This window comes from Canis lupus, chromosome X (assembly GCF_011100685.1).
Source record: "Canis lupus familiaris isolate Mischka breed German Shepherd chromosome X, alternate assembly UU_Cfam_GSD_1.0, whole genome shotgun sequence".
NCBI classification, from domain to species: domain Eukaryota; kingdom Metazoa; phylum Chordata; class Mammalia; order Carnivora; family Canidae; genus Canis; species Canis lupus.
The window spans coordinates 37132802-37149660 of record NC_049260.1 but is presented as its reverse complement, the minus strand read 5'-3'; the positions used below and the strand labels follow the sequence as shown (position 1 = coordinate 37149660).

At 41.2% G+C, this 16859-nt stretch overlaps 1 protein-coding gene across 1 annotated transcript; it reads left to right on the top strand.

Annotated features, from left to right (window-relative positions):
• Window positions 1-15744: 15744 nt before the first annotated feature.
• Window positions 15745-16641, top strand: PPP1R2C (PPP1R2C family member C). The gene has a single exon (XM_038586495.1). It carries the CDS (start codon window positions 15841-15843, stop codon window positions 16465-16467), a length of 627 nt encoding a protein of 208 aa, XP_038442423.1. The 5' UTR covers window positions 15745-15840; the 3' UTR covers window positions 16468-16641.
• The last annotated feature ends 218 nt before the right edge of the window (window positions 16642-16859 follow it).

Genomic DNA, 16859 nt, shown 5'->3' with positions numbered 1-16859 from the left:
GAGGAGATAGAGGTCAAGGTGACTCCAGCTTTTGTTCTTTGTTTCTGTTTTCTTTTGCATGATTTTGTACTACCAGGGGGACTATGGTACCATTCACTGAAATACAGCACAATGGAAGAAGACCAAGGAGAAGGGATCATAAATTTGGCTTTGAAATTGTTGAGCTTGAAAATATTCAAGGCACAGAACTAGAGATGACAAATAAGAGGCTGAAAAATCAAAGATCTGTGTCAGAGATATAAATTTGAGAATCACTGCAAATGGATGGGAACTAGAGCCTTGAGCATGGATGAGATGGGCTAGTGACAAAATAAAGAGAAGAAGAGAAGAAAAGTCTAGTATCGAGTTTTGAAGAAGTTCTAGTAATTGCCAATGGGTCAAAGAAAACACAAAGGTAGAAGAAAATGCTTTTAAACATTTATGGAGAGTTTTTCTTTGTTTTTGTGACAAAATGTTTTCTGAGTCAAAAAGTATTTGGCCTACTTAAAAGCTTTCAAATAATTTCTTTTAAAATTACTACCCAAATAAAATTAATCTGTGGTCAAATTTGGCTTCTTAGCCACCTTATTGTGACTTTAGTTTTAATTAGAGCAGATCTGGAACATAGACAGTATTTGGAAGAATCATGTGAGTGGCAATGGAGCACTACTCCTACTCAGACTGGAAAAATATTCTTGGGATGGTGGGAAGAAGGAGAGACAGAGGGGAAGCATGGAGCCTAGAGGCCTATGATTGAAAGAGAGAGAAATAATTCCAAACCTTTCTTTTTAAGTTAGTGTCCTGAGGAGTAATACCTCATTGGAAACTGGAGGACCAAAGGACAAAGGGATTTACCTCTTAAATATGTTTGGATTCCCAAAGTGGGAACAAAGTCTAGGAGAACAAATGATTGTGAAGAGGGCCACACAAAGAGGAGTAAGATGTCTCAATATGGCCTCAAATAGATGGATGGCCAACAATCTATTAATGGCCTGAACTTGGCAAGGATGTGAGGGAAAGGGCTTCTTTTCCCATTCATTGTTGGTCATATGATTTGTGAGTATAAATTTAGTATTGTCTATCAAATAATGTATAAGCTTTAACCAAGAATTTCTGTGTAAAATTCAACTGACAATGATAGAATTAGAGTATCATTATTTTGCAGTTCCAAGAAGTGTCTAGTCCTTGCTAGTTGCTGCCTTGGAGATTCTGTAGGGTACCTGCCATTCTCTATTAAATCCCCTTCTGCAGTAACCGGCTAGAATGGACTGTTGCTCACAACTAGGAATTCTGAATGAGGTACTAAGAATCACAGAATTTTGAAGCTGATAAGACACTTAAAGTTTATTTTCTCCAATTCCTTTCCAGCCCCAAGAACTCATTCTTTTATTTTCCCGTTTGAAAATTTTCTACTGAAGAATTAAATTATCCTTGATTTAATAAAAGACATAAAACTGCTAATTATTCTGAACTAATAGAACTCTAGATAAAACCAAAAAAATGGTATTGTATTTGCTCTCTACAAATATAATATGGATCAAATGTCAGATTTTCATCAATCTTTTTGAAATATTAAAAATAGGGTATACATTACTAATTTTTTGTTTCTAGTTTGAAAGACCCTGCTATATCCTTCTCCTTATTTTAATGATGAATCAAGTACAGCTTAACAATGTGGATACTTTGTCTAAGGTGACACAGTTAAGGAAAGGCAGAGCTTGAATGAGAACCTGCTTTTAGGTAATAACACACTTTATCAGGCATCTAAGAGAGACATACCATCTCTCTGAGGCATCACCATAGATTCATCCAAATATTTACTGAATGCCTAGTCTGTGCCTGGTACTGATTTCAGGCACTAGGGATATACCAATGAATAAGATGCAGTAGGTCCTGCCTTCATGCTGGTGGGAAAACAGATAGCAAATGAAAAAACAAGATGAATATAATTTTGGGTGGTGATGACGGCTGTATTTAATAATAATAATAGACAAAAGGATAGAAAGTGTTTGGATGGTGAGGGTGTTAATTTAGTGTGTGCCAAGGAGGGCATGAAGAAAGTGGCCTTTGGGCTGAGACATTAAAGCCTTGAATGCAAAAGATCAAGGACAGAGCATTCTAATAAAGAGAAGAGCAAATGCAGAGTTTCCAAGGCTGAAGCAAACTGCATTTGGAGAAACAGAAGGCAGTGATGGAGGAGAGACAGTGGAAGATGAAGACAGAAAGAAAGGAGGAGTCAGGGCCCTAATAATATACCACCAGTTGAGGAAGGTATTTGGATTCTTTTTCTAGATCCAATGGAAAGACAATGAAGCCTTTGGAGCAATGGAATAACATGATCTGATTTACTGAAAAGTAGCACTTTGGTTCCTGTCCAGAGAATGGTTGTTAGAAGGAACAGAGGTTCATTTCTCTCCTACAATACCTATAGTAATGAAGGACTGATACATGTTTGGAGGATAATAACAAGTTTCACTATTCGTGTTATTTGGGGGAGATGCAAGCTTATGACTACTAAATTATACATGTCTTTGAAATATTTGCTTTTCTATCACAGGCCTTGGCATAGTAACTTTTCCTCATGTTTTTTTCTACTACATATATACATATTAATTTAACAAAGGTTGAATACTAAGTCCGCTCGACATTATAGATGGCAATAGCTCTGAAGTAGATGAAATAATTTGTCAATTAAAGAATATGCATTTTAGAAGTACTTAACCAAGAAACCATAATGACTCAAAATGGGCTTGTTAAAGTGGAACAGGGAATCAATTCCTGACAGCTCTTCTTGTGCTAGTAAGAGGGCAAAAGATGTCATCAGCACCACTCTGGACTGATCTGGCAAAATAAGTTCAAGGCTAGATTGCAAGGAAATGCAATTTTAAAATAATATTCTTTCTCCTGTGTTCTCCTCCTTTAAGTTTTCTGATGCTCAAGATCCAGCCAAAACAAAAGTTTAGAAGCAAACTAGAATGCTGGCCAACTACAAGCAGGAAGCTGAGTCCATGTGTTGGCTAGATCTATCTTCAATAGAAAAGTGGAAGGAATTTCCAGTAAAACAAACTAATACAAATACTCTCATGCTTAGAATGTATGTTTTATTCTTATTAGCAATAATCCTAGTTAATCTTGTTGACCATTTACTGAGTGCCAGGCACTGAGCCAATGTTCTACACAATATGTCAGTTGATTTTTTAAAAAGATTTTATTTATTTATTCATGAGAGAGAGGCAGAGACATAGGCTGAGGGAGTAGCAGGCTCCCAGGAGGGAGCCTGATGCAGAACTAGATCCCAGGACCCCGGCATCATGACCTAAGCCAAAGGCAGAGACTCAACCACTGAGCCAGCCAGGTGTCCTTCAGTTGACTTTTTTCTACAACCCCATCAAGAAGATATTACCATTTATTTTGTTTGTACATGGGGAAACCGAGGGGTTATGTAATTTGTTTCAGTTCACAAAGATTCTAAGCTACAGAAACAAGGGTAGAATCTGGCCTCCTCCACCCTTACCCTCCACCCTCCACCTTATACCCTTTAAGATAGTGTTAACTATCTTAAATTGCAACATCCTTTGTCAGAAGTTATCACCACTTTATTAACTTCAAGTAGCATCAAAATGAGATCACCTGACATGACCTACAGTACATAAGGCAATGTTTTGAAAATGGGCCTTTTATTAAACTGCCAAAGTCCACAGTATTTTCTCAACAGATCTCCTCTGGTTTATCTGGCAAAATTATTTGCATCTTAAAAGCTGTAGAATTGCATACAAACAAGTTCAAAGCTTGAGTGAATCTTTATAACTAATTCCCTTGAAGCAAAGAGTCTTTGTTTTCCTCTTTATAGAACAACTTCAAAATTCTAGCTGTCCAAGATCATCTGAAAGCCACATGACTTGCTAATTTTTTGTCCCCAGATGGAGCCAAAGGCCATGGAAGAGTGCACTTGAGGGGTATCAGCACAGTCAGGATATGGCTAAGCCTCTTTTGCTCCTGATACACGAAATGGATACCCAGATTTCTTTTACTTGGAAGTTGAGTATGATAATTATTGAGTGGGTATAAAGATTTTCAGCATTCTAAGGGTTGGTGTTGTGCTAAGCATGAGGATCTTTATTATATTGGTATTTCCCTCCATCTTGCCCTCACACCCTAACTTCACTGCCAAGATCTATACACATAGCCCCTAGGTCCTGGTGCTAAGGATCGAAATATTTGCTTAACAAATGAACATTTTCTGAAGTTTAGAAAGAACTGGGGTCAAAAGCCTTTATGTAAGTATCTACTATAGATATAGATATATCATGACCATTTATCAGAGAAGAGAATATCAATAGATTGCAAATTAGAATTTGATCAATTACATAGTGTTCTTTAGGTTATTTTAAATTAACTGATCTCCTTAGGGTAATTTTAGTACAATAAAAAGGCAAATAGAATGCATATCCATTTTATCACATTGCTAGGATAAAGAAAAACCATTTATGTGACAGCCATTAAACAAAATTTAGACACAGACACAATTTGCCCAACTATTACGTTGATTCTTATTGTATGATGTCAAGATCAACATTTAATACATATAAGGCATACCTCAGTCCCTTCTCTCAACAGTCTATTCTGATCACCCCACCCATCTCCTAGTTGCCCTCATACTATCTAGTTGATGTTGACTCATTAAATACATCCCCCCCAACAGGGATTCCACTTTAGTTGATTTTTTTTGTATGAATGTATTCTTCTTTTTTATTTTTATTTTTATTTTTATTTTTAGCTATCATTAAATACATTTTTGTCAGGTACTTAGTATGTATCTGGCTCCTTTGTAGGAAATTGGGATACATCTGATCCAGACAAAGATCTTGAAATTCATAGAATTTACATTCTAGTGTCCTGGGAATACACTTTGATTGGTATTCATTTCCTGCTTAATAAAAGTAGCTTATGAATCACAAAAGCAGAATTAAAGACCAGGAGAATCATTTTTAAGCTGATTAAAACTTTAAATAAGAAAATGCTTGGTTATATTTTTCTACTAGACCTGCAATAGTTGTTTCCAAAATATTAAATAATAACAGCAAGTTGCAAAACAATTGATATACTTTATTAAAAAATATGTTTGTGTAAGTATGAAAACTCCATCAGGAAGTACACACAACAAACAGTTAACACAGGGTTGGAGGGAATACAAATATACATAAAATTGATTACTTCTTCCTTTGCATAGATATTCACTGTTTACATTTATTAAATGGAGATGTATTCTTTTTGTAAATTAAAAAAAATCCAGTACATATTTAGGGGCTAATGTGACCTGTTTTTCAAGTCACCAATTGAAAGATTGAACTAGATTAGCAATTCTCTGTCCTTCCTCCACTCATGGCAGTTGACATTCACTTGTGTAACACATTCCCAAAGGCATGATCAGGCCTATGTGTAATTCCCTGTCAGGAATCTACCTTTTTCTTTTCCACTAAGAATAGTGTGTCAGAAGCTAGATGTTGCAGTGAAGCAAGGTTTGACACCCCCAAATGGATCTCTATGGCATGTGGATTCTCTCAGGCTGATTACTTTTAAGAAACAGGATGCAGGATGCCTGGGAGTCTCAGTGGTTGAGTGTCTGCTTTCAGCTCAGGGTGTGATCCTGGAGTCCCAGGATTGAGTCTTGCATTGGGCTTCCTGAGGAGCCTGCTTCTCCCTCTGCCTATGTCTCTGCTTCTCTCTCTGTGTCTCATGAAAGAAAGAAAGAAAGAAAGAAAGAAAGAAAGAAAGAAAGAAAGGGCTTAGGAATAATCTTTGACCTTCCTTCTAATTGCCTAAAAGAATTTGGATAGAGGACCTATTCCAGAGAAGGAGCCATAGATAACTACAGTATAATGTGAACTAGGTGTGGTAGACAGAAAGGAACCTAGTAAAGTCTATTAAAATTCCTATGTGTCTCTTTGCTTCTGTATGGTCTAGGAAATATTTGTTTAACAAACATCTACTCTTTTTCACCTTCCTATGAAATATCTTTCTTCCATTTGAAGTCCCAGACTTTAGGCTCCTTATTTCTGGACAACATATAAACCTTAACTGCCTGACTGCCTGGGGCCTCATATTCTTATAGAACCCCCATGTGTATGTAATTACATTTTATTTTCTCCTGTTAGTCTGTCTCATGTCAATGTCATTGTTAGACCAGCCAAAAGAATCTTAAAAGGTAGAGGAAAATTTTTCCTCCCCAACAATGTCAAGGAGAGTAATATGGGGATAATCATAAATTACTTTGATTCATAGATATAGATAGAACTAGAGAGAGAAATATACATACATATACAGTTACAGTGGAAGAAACTTGGTGATTAACTAGAATTGGTAACAAATTTCCTGTGACATAATTACAAAACACTATATGTCTAAATACTATAGGTTAAAACAAACAAACAAAAACAAATAAAAACTGGTCTTAGACTTTGCTACTCAAAATATGCTCCAAAGACCAGCAGTCTTACCTGGGAGCTTGTTAGATCTGCAGAATCTCAGACCCCACCCCAGATCTGCAGAATTAAAATCTTCATTTTAATAAGATCTCCCAATGTTTCATAAGCATGTTCATGTCAAGAAGCACTGGCCTAGGTAAATGTTGAATTCTTTCTAAGTCACAGACTTGGGAAGCCTAGGTAAAAATGACAGGACTGGGTATGACATCAGCACCTGCAATAAAATCTAGCCTCGTATCCCTGCTTCCATGCCTCCAAAATTTCAGATGACCTTTTGATGACCTGTTATCCTTCAAGCATGGCCATGCTACCAAAAGAGACAAACTATTTTCTAAAGAACAGTTGCTACTCGGCACTATGTTGCTGACAGATTGTTTCCACACAAAATTGAAATTCATAACTCAGGCATCTGCTCTAACTTTCCGGATTCCTAGCATTAGTTGCGACAGTTTTGAGTTTGTGATTTCATCTTCATACCCATCCTCATCCCCATGACTGTTGGCACATATCTAAAGATCTATTGGGAAATGAAACCATAAAAACAAAATGGTACTATAATTTGAAAGACAAGAGTGCTTTGAAACTTTTCATTATGCTGTCAAAAAAGAAAAACGGTGTTTGTAAGTATTCAATACTTTATGGTGGTTTTCTAATACATTACTTCATGCCTGCACTGTGATACTCAGTATCAATTTTGCGGCAATGCATTATGTATGCATGTATGTCATACTAATGATTTTCATCTTGTAGTTCAGAACTGATCTGAAAATGACTTTCTCTGCTACAAGTTCCTTGATGAGCAGACAATGGGAGGGACTTTTTTCTTTGTCAGAAGATTGGGTCACTAATTCAAGAAGCCTACTGAAAAGAAATAAACCTCATGATATACCAAATTTCATTTTCTTCATGTTCCTTTGCTTTTCTCTTTTTTCTCTAAAGGAAAAATTTCAAGATGCTTTTGAAAATATTACCAGTCCAAGCTTAAATTTGTAAACCTGATTCTTCTATTTTGCTTTGGCTATTGTCTTCTCTTTGGTCCTTCAGTGTTTTGTTTTGTTTTTTAGAGGCCATGCACCTCAGTTTCTTGTTGATACTCAGGAGAACGTCATCTTAATAATAGTTATAAGTGGCCCAAGAGTCATTTCTTATTAGGAGATGACAGGCCTTGTCATACACAGTACTTCCCCATGAAAAAAAATAAAATGAAAAAACGGGACTTTATTTCTGAAATATCTGGAAGTGTAATGGCACAGAGAAATGGAAAATGAAACAATTCAGGTCACAACTGACCCTAATAAGACTTAAACAAACAATGGAGACAGAGATATATTGCCTGAGCCATGAAGTAATATTCTGTTTTATCTTTTGTTACGTGCATATTTCTCAAAAAAAAAAACCCCAGATAATAAAATGTATTATTTTGAGCACAATTATCTGGAGTGACCATTTATATTGGGATGGGAGCTAGTCCCTTTGAAGAGTTGTGTCCATCTACTGCTTGAGGATTTTCTATTAGGGCGAAGACAGCCATCAGCTGGAACAGCCCCAAACAATAACTGTCTGATGGACATGTTTGCATTGATCCCTGCTATTTATTAACAAAAGCATTATCAAGCCCTTACTGTGGGCATTAGGAGCTACAGAAGACATATAAGACTTCAAAAACAGGATCTCTACATGTGAGGTACTTTCTGTCAAGCTCTAATTGAAGTCCTTGTGAAAATTGGGCCATGAGAACCACTGAAATTGGCTCTTGGATGAAGCATGCTTGGACAGATATGGCCAGTCTAACCTGCAGAGGACCATCTGTGAGACAAGATTTCAAAGGTGCCAAGAAAGTTGCACTATCCAAAAGAATATACCCTGCAACCATTATCAGATGCCTAAAATACCACCAACCCAACCCACTATCCTATCAAGTATATTTAGGTCTGTGTGTAACTGTATGCAACTGTTACAATGACAATTCCCTGGGAAAAACTATCAGCTAAGAGAAATTGACTCTGCCTTTGAGGAATCATTATTCATGTGGCTCTGGTTTGTACTGAGCAAGTGCAGACAATAGTCGAGAATTAGTTAGAGGGAATGCCAGGGGAACCCACCCTGCCTACTCTTTCTTCTACTTTTCTTTCTACGTATGCAATCAACTCAAGTAGTCGGTATAAATCTTTGATTAAGCAAAGAGCAGTGGTCCATTCTTGTATCTAGTTATAAAGGGAGTAGTCACTCTGCTGTTGCAGTATGTTATGAACCACTTCCTCAAAGGCCATTTGTACTCATCACCTACCACAGACCACCTTCTCCATCTTCTGCCTGAAGTCTCCTTCTCTGGCTTTTCTTTTTTTTTTTTAATATTTTTTAAATTTATTTTTTCATGAGAGACACACACACACACACAGAGAGAGAGAGAGAGAGAGAGAGAGAGGCAGAGACACAGACAGAGGGAGAAGCAGGCTCCATGCAGGGAGCCCGATGCAGGACTCGATGCGGGACTCAATCTCGGATTCTGAGATCATGCCCTGAGCCAAAGGCAGATGCTCAACCACTGAGCCACCCAGGGGTCCCCTTCTCTGGCTTTTCTTTACTTCAGTGCTTAGTTAAGAAAACACCCACTCTACAAGGCCTTCATGAATTCCCCTGTCTATATACTGCCCATTGTACTTGCTCATCTTTCCAGAGTGTAGAGCACAGGGTCTCCAGCAGTGGACCTGGATTTGTCTGAGTCACCTGCTAGATGAGGCAAGACCATGTTCTACTCCACTGGTTTTCAATGCAGCCCCTGGCCCAACATCATCAGCATCATTTGGGAACTTGCTAGAAATGCATATTCTCAGATTCCTTGTGCTCTAGACCTACAGAATCAGAAGCCCTTTGGCGGGGGGACCCAGTACTCTGTGTCTTAACAAGCCCTCCAGGGAGTTCTGCTGCACGTTGAGGTTTGACAACCACTGTTCTACTCTCTTGGACTCCCTCCTTCCTGTCAGTGTGTCTTGGTGGCTGCCATGAACTGTTTTGCTGGCTCTGTTTAAATACAACCAACACATAGGCCTGACTAAGATGGAACCAAACTTCACTGCTAGGTTTACTTCTGTTTATTAGAGCTGAAACGTGTTAACCTTACTTACTGGACTGGTTGTCAGAAAGGAAGAAGATTCTGTCAGGTTACATCAGCCAGAATAAATTGCCAGCTGACAATCTTTGCATGTGGTAGTCACAAATACTATAAATCATTGACTGGAATTCGGTGACAGCTTCCCTGCCCCACCTCCCTGCAGACAGCATCTTGTTAGTGAGTCATGGGGATGCTAACAATATATTTACTGCAGCTTCTAAGAAATCTGACGATTCTGTGAGTTATTTTTCTTTTTGCGTGTGAAACATCATAAAAAAGACTTGCAGTGTTTCATTTCTTTTTCTATTACCCTCTCTTGCTGTTTTTATAATGCTCTTTCTAAAAAATATAGATATATAATAACAAGGAAATTTGTTTCTCGAATAGAATGGATCACACATTGGGTTATATCTCCATGTGTGTGTTTTTCTCCCCAGCCATATTTGTACACATGGGAAATAATCCTGTCTATAATGTCATCTTTAAAGGGCTGCCTCCAGGAATCTCAGTGTTGTTGGCAAAATTGAATTTTGCTGCCCTGGATCACATTATTGCTTTTCTAATTTGACTATGGTTCATCCAGAACTAGAAAACTTGGTCAGCTGGCCTATTGATTCCTTGCCCAAAAAACTTTTCCAATTGTGCCTGAAGCTGAGCTTGCACCTCATATTTTAGCTTGCTACCCGGAGGACACAAGGTTCAGGATTTCAATCCTTCTGAAATGGTGGTTGTTCTGTTTCTTTTGCTTTTTTTTCCCCAAGGGCCAGTGCTACTGGAGAATGGTGCAGGCAAAGAAGGCAGAGATGAGAAATGGGTTGGATCTAAACTTGGGAAGGTATCTGATTTGAATATGAGAACGTGCTGGGACCCCTACTCCCACCACTTCTAGAAGGGGCGTGTAGCAAGTGGGAAAGGGCACTGCTGTGGCGGTCCAAGAAGGCCTGGATTTTATTGCTGGCTGTGGCACTCACTGCCTGATCCTGAACAAGCCATCATACCTTTTTGATCCTCAATCTTCTCGGCTAGGCAATGGGTCCTCTGGGACTGCTACAGCAGTGCACTTTCCCACGTGTTACACCCTCTTCTAGAAGTGGTGGAAGTCAGGGGTTCTAGCATGTGTCTCATATTCAAATAAGATACCTCCCAAGTTTAGATCCAACCCCCTTCTCATCTCTGGCTCCTGAGCTTGGCTGAGATAACTTTCAGGATTTCCATCAGGCCAAAATAATACATACTTTCTGGAATCTAACTTTATGTGTATATACGAAAATAATTGATAAAACCATATTCTATTTTATCCATAGCTCCTTCCCTGACCAAGCAGGGTCAGAAGTAAGAAGAGGAACCCCGTTTCACTTTCCTATGAAACATTATAGCATCCTTTAGGGAAAAGGAAGCACACTTCTCTCCTACAACCTCTGCAGCCAATCCCTGAAAGGCCTGTTTTCTGATATCTTTGACTTTTCTTTCTGTATAACTGCTGCCAAACACTCCCACAGATGACCTTTCTCTTTATTTAATATTCCCAAACTGGATTATTCCCTTGGAGGGGGGCTAAGTTGATGTTGACTCTGTAACATCAGAAATTTTCAGTGATGTCCTGTCTCCTTTGTGACCCGCTCTCAATGAATGTGATTGTCAATCACTAGGGTAGAAAATCTCAAGACAAGTGACCACTCAGAAAATCAACACTTGGCATAACCAGACACTCATGCTCTGGGCAACAACTCACTTTCGCGGCGGTTTTCAAATTAGCCCCATTCCTTTGGGCCCTGTGATGCCTCAGGAACCACCTCTGAGGTGCCAAGGGATGATAACCCTGGAGTCCCCACTTCACTTAGACTAACTCCATTGCTTTCTTAAGCTCCAAAGTTATCAATTGTTGTTCTGGAGTTCTATGTAATATTTCATTTGGAAAAAAAAGTTTTACTGCTTTCAAACTTTTAATGAAAAATATAGAAAACCATCACCTCACTGAACCTCTCTAGATGAGCTCATATTGTCAGACTCTTCCTTTCAAAAGATTTCTGTCCACTTACCTCAGTTCATTCACCTGCTTTACAGAAATAAGGGCATGTGCCAAAGTTTGGACATGTGTCAATTATATGTTAGGTGTGGGGGAACTAAAGATAAGACACACAATCCTTCTTTTAAAAAAAGATTTTATGTATTCATGAGAGGCACAGGGAGAGGGGCAGAGACATAGGCAGAGGGAGAAGCAGCCTCCCTGTGGGGAGCCTGATGTGGGTCTTGACCCCAGGACTCCGGGATCACAACCTGAGCCAAAGTTGTCAGATGCTCAACCACTGAGCCACCCAGCTGCCCCAAGATGCACAATCTTTGTCTTAGTCTGGGTTCTGCCAGTAAAAGCAGAGCTGGAGTGAAAGACTTTTATCTGGGACGGACTGTGAGCCCAGGGAGCAGGATAGCAGGGGAAGGTTTGTGAAGAGGGATGGGAGGAAGCCAACAAGAGGCTGCATCAGCACATTGGCCATCCATTCCCAATGCTCCAGCAGAAATCCAAAGTGCAGGGAATTAATGCCCCTCCCCACTCGCAGCAAGCGTTAAGTAAAGATGGCAGCAGTTGATGCATAAATATACTATAGCACTCTCACTCATGAGGTGGAGGTGAGCCACGGGGGTCCCTCCTCTTCATTGACTCCCAGTTTCCCAGCACGATTTAGTTCTAGTGGCCTACAGGAGGAACTGTTTTGGTGATGTGCCATTTGTCTCCTGACCTCCCCTCTCTCACTTCCCCACTCCATTACCAATGTTCTCTGCCAACCTCTTCCCAAGTATAGACTACTTGCACTTGAATCCTTGGCACAAGGTTGGTTTGTAAGATAACCGATCTAAGATAGAGATATTTAGCAGAATGTCAGAAATCTGGGTTTGGAATATTGGAGAGAGAAATTGAGCAAGAAACAGATTCAAAACCAAAGAGCACTTTTGTTTTCATACTATGTATCCAACATAATTCTCCAAGTACTATGGATAATTCTTAGATAAACTGATGCAGGGCTTAAGATACCACATGGCTAAACTAGTATTAATCTCCACTTCCAGTAGCACAATTGGTCCCCGAATAGCCCACTACCATCTCTGAGTTTTACTAATGTCTCACTAATGGCAACCAGTGGGACATCTAGGATATCTTCCTTGTTGGTGGAAACTCTTGGTTTCTTAGGTGTTCCCACCTTTACTTGGGAATTTCTTTGTTCCTGGCCCCGTTCTCCTTTTGAACCAACCCCCATACTTACAGTGCTTGGAGAATGTCTCCATAGAAAAATAGGTGATTCTCAAGGGAAGAAACAAACCTTTGGAGTCAATCCACACTCTGCCAAATACTCTGATCCTGTGCAAACGTGGGAGGGTTCAAATGACATTTTAAATATCAATATTATTTTTTAAATGATTTTTTAAATGGCAGTGATAGAACAGCATAGATACTTAGATGTATTCATCAAACATTAACCCAATGAGGACCACCGAAGCACCACTTTGCTTTTTTGTGCATTTGAAACGAAGGTTCTAGTCTTGGAAATACAATGGATGGTCACTAGATATTTGTTGAAAGAACTTTCTAGGCATACATCTAAATTTTATATAATGTATCATTGACTGGGAAAGTTTTAGTTAGCCCTGAAGAGTGTGTGTGTGTGTGTGATGGAGCTTCAGACATATCTGCTCAGTTCTTGTCCTAGGGCAATAACAAGTGAATCACGTAAAGAGAGAGGAATGTTGGAAAGCCTGCTGATCTTTTCCAACTCAAGCTTGTGATAACGTTACTGAGATTGAGAATTTTTAGCTTGATAACAAGAACTCAAAATTTGGGTTTTTCTTAGGGACTCCTTCATTAATTAAGCAGATAATGAGCAAATGGTAGGTGAAAAAGAATTACTTTTAAGTAACGTACAACTGAAATCTGTCAGGCCTGGTGGTTTCCTTCTTCAAACCATTTTGTTTGTGGCCCATGTAATAGGTCACAATCACAGTGCTCCTGCCCAGCATGAACTGCCTTTGTGCTACTGAAAAGATGAATTTCAGAAGATGTAAGAACTACCGGATCGCTGACTCATTATATATTGAGCAGCTTGTATATTCAGATCACAGTATGTGGGGGTGGGTGCTGTGTATGGACAAAAGCAAAATCCCAATGCACTGGAATCAGCGTCTCCCTTAACATCCTGTTTACAGCTAAACATGTACAGACCCACTGTGCCTACCAGCCAGGAGGACAAACCACGTTTGTGCAGATCTGTGCTGCTTTTCAGTGAGGCTTTTTAGAAGGGTAGCCCGGAGTATTTTTGAATAATGAAGGTTATTTTTTCTTCCCCCCACATACCGGAGGGTTTTCCTATAGCCTTGACTATCAGCTTTTGAATCCCTGAAAGCCCTCACCACATAATACAGCTTTTTTTTTTTTTTTTCAAAGAGTAGGGTATCAGGAAATTCTTTTTCTGAGATGAATAACACAGTTTTAAAGTGATTGCAGAGTTTCTGAAGTTAGTAGGACTTTGGAGAATACAGGACAACTTGAACTCAAGGTGCTTGAGACCCTTGTAAAAGTTTTATGGTTCTTTCATGCTTTTGCTTTTGTGGTTCACAAATGCAGAAAGACCTTGAGGGAGAGAAGAGGAAGCAAAATGTTATCAGAAGGAAAAAAAAATCTTGTGAATACTACCTGGAGGGGAGAATGTGAAACTGGATCTTAATTTCCTTTTTGTTTTTCTTTTTTTTTTTAGAAGAATGTCACTGCCTATGAAATATGAGGCCTGTGAAGGACAAAATGTTCCAAAGTCACTCCTCTAACAGCCCCCAAATTCCACATACGGGTTTTTTTTTCTTCCTCACGTGACTGATTGGCCAAATTGTAGGACTGTAAAGGCTTTTCTCTGTTCACACATCTCATTCTTCCAGTTCCCCATCACCTCTCATTATTCACTAGATAAATATTCTTGTAATACCTACTATGTGCCAAGTACAGCGTCATGTTGTGAAGATCCAGAGTGGGAGATGATCATGAGCCAAAAAACACATCTTCCTTCCTCTCTCAGAGTTTCCCATCTAGCGTCCACAGATAGTATAATCACAAGTGCCAAGGAAAATAATAGAGGCCATGATAGCACAGGAAGGCCTGTCTGCCCTGGGGCTCGGGAAACAGGCCCGCATAAGGCAATCATGTTTGAGCTGAAAACTGAAGGGGCATTCCAGACTGAGGGAAGAACCTGGAAATGGCCTCTGGGACAAGAAGGAAGGTGGATGCTACTGGCCACAGAAAGGCCAGAATTCAAAGGGGCGGGGGGGGGGGGTAATATGCTCCAGATGTATGAGCAGTTCAGAGAGCTGCCTATTTTGATCTCTTCTGTTTTTTTGTCTTTATGTTACAGAAAATGGGCAGCTGTTAAGGGGTTTGAAAGGGAGATATGACAAGATTTGATGGGTGTTTTGGAAAGACCACTCTGGCTAGAAGGTGGATAAGAGGTTGGAAGGCAGCAAGAGGGGTTATGGGGGGAGCAGTTCAAAGGCTGTGGCTGTATTCCCTGCAAGAGATGGTAGTGACTTGAAATGGGGTGATGGTGGAAGAGAGAGAATCGGAGAGTTTCTTGAGATATTTAGGCCAGTGTCTGAGGGCTGGATTGGAGAGTAAGGCATGGAGGATGATGCCAGGTTCCAGCTGGTGTAAGTGGCTGGATATGGGGCCATTAACCAAGAGGCAGAGTAGGAGAGGAAGACCAGGGGTTTTGTGTGTGTGTGTGTGTGTGTGTGTGTGTGTGTGTGTGTGTGTAAGTAGGTAGGGGAGAGAGAGATGTGCATGGCAACAGAAGGAAGGAGCAGAAGATAATCACCCCTACACCTCCAATCTCTCCAGCCATAGTAATGACTCAAATTTCTGACGGGACCCACAATGAGACATGTTTTACACAGCCTCCGGCACACAGACAGGCTGCACAGACGTTCACAACACAGTGCTTTCTTGTTTCGAGGGCAATGTGGGGACACTTCCTATATTACTCCTTCAAAAACCCCCAAACCCCGGCAGGGCCTGCAAGGCGGTGATGGCGGCCATGACGTGGGCCGTGACGGCAGTGGCCACCTCTGTGGCGTCGTCTGCGTTGTCCTTTTGTGACGCAGGGTCAGAGTCAGACCGCCAGCGCCTTGGGACCAGCGTCCAGAACAGACTGAGCTGCAGTTTCAGCCAGGAGAGCGGGCAGGCGTCTGCGGCGGCCCAACCCCCGCCCCGCGGCCCTTGGCTCCTCAGGCATGGCGGCCTCCGCCGCCTCGCACCGGCCCATCAAGGGGATTCTGAAGAATAAAAGCTCCACTGCTTCCTCTGTGGCGGCCTCCTCCCCGCAGTCCGGAGGGAACATCCAGGAGGTACAGAGAAAAAAGTCCCAAAAATGGGATGAATCCAACATCCTGGCAACACACCGTCGGGCCTACAGAGACTATGACTTAATGAAGATAAACGAGCCCAGCAGCCCCCACTGCGGCCAGCGAGACTACGGAGAAGACCCAGGGAGCGACTTGGACGCAAAGGACACCATGAGCCCGGACGTCGTAGCTAAGAAACTGGCCGCCAGCGGGACCTCGCGATGGAGCCGTCAGGTGGGGGAGCCCGACAGTGATGGAGCACACAGTAGCAAGACCTTTTTCGACGCGCAGGAAAAGCAGCGGCAGTTCGAAATGAAAAGGAAACTACACCACAACGAAGGCCTGAACATCCAGCTGGCCAGACGACTCATCTCCAACGACCTGCAGCACGAGAAAGACGAGGATGACAACGGAGGAGCACCACGTGGTGCCAGCGAACACAGCACCGGCCTGGAAGAGTCCTCGGATGAAGTTTCTACAAGCGACGAACCGCAAAGCCAGCCGTCCCACAGCTAGCTGACCGTCGCTCCGCCCCGCCGCCGCTGGCCGCCTACCGCCGACCCGGTGGCCGCGACGCAGCGCTGCTCGTTGTCAAGTCCGGGCCGCAAGGGCCGGGACGCCCGGCAGTCCACCTGCCCCTGGATCACTCCATGGTGAACTTCTAAAACGACACATTAAAGGCAGAACGACTGCTTGATGCTGTTGGTGCGTGGTTCCTTGCGCCAGATGCAGATCCTGGGAGCGATTTCAAACCGCGTTCCTTAAAAAAAATACGCTGGGTGCTGTATATGTTAGATAGCTCCCTAGATGCGAAGGGGACTAACTTATGCTCGCTTGTACCTGTGCTAGCTTCCTTCATGTGTTCGCTTTTAGAGAAAGCTTTGGTTACGAAATCAAAGCGCAATAGG

Coding starts and splice junctions, on each gene's coding strand:
- PPP1R2C (XM_038586495.1), top strand. CDS start 15,841: ATGGCGGCCTCCGCCGCCTCGCACCGGCCCATCAAGGGGATTCTGAAG.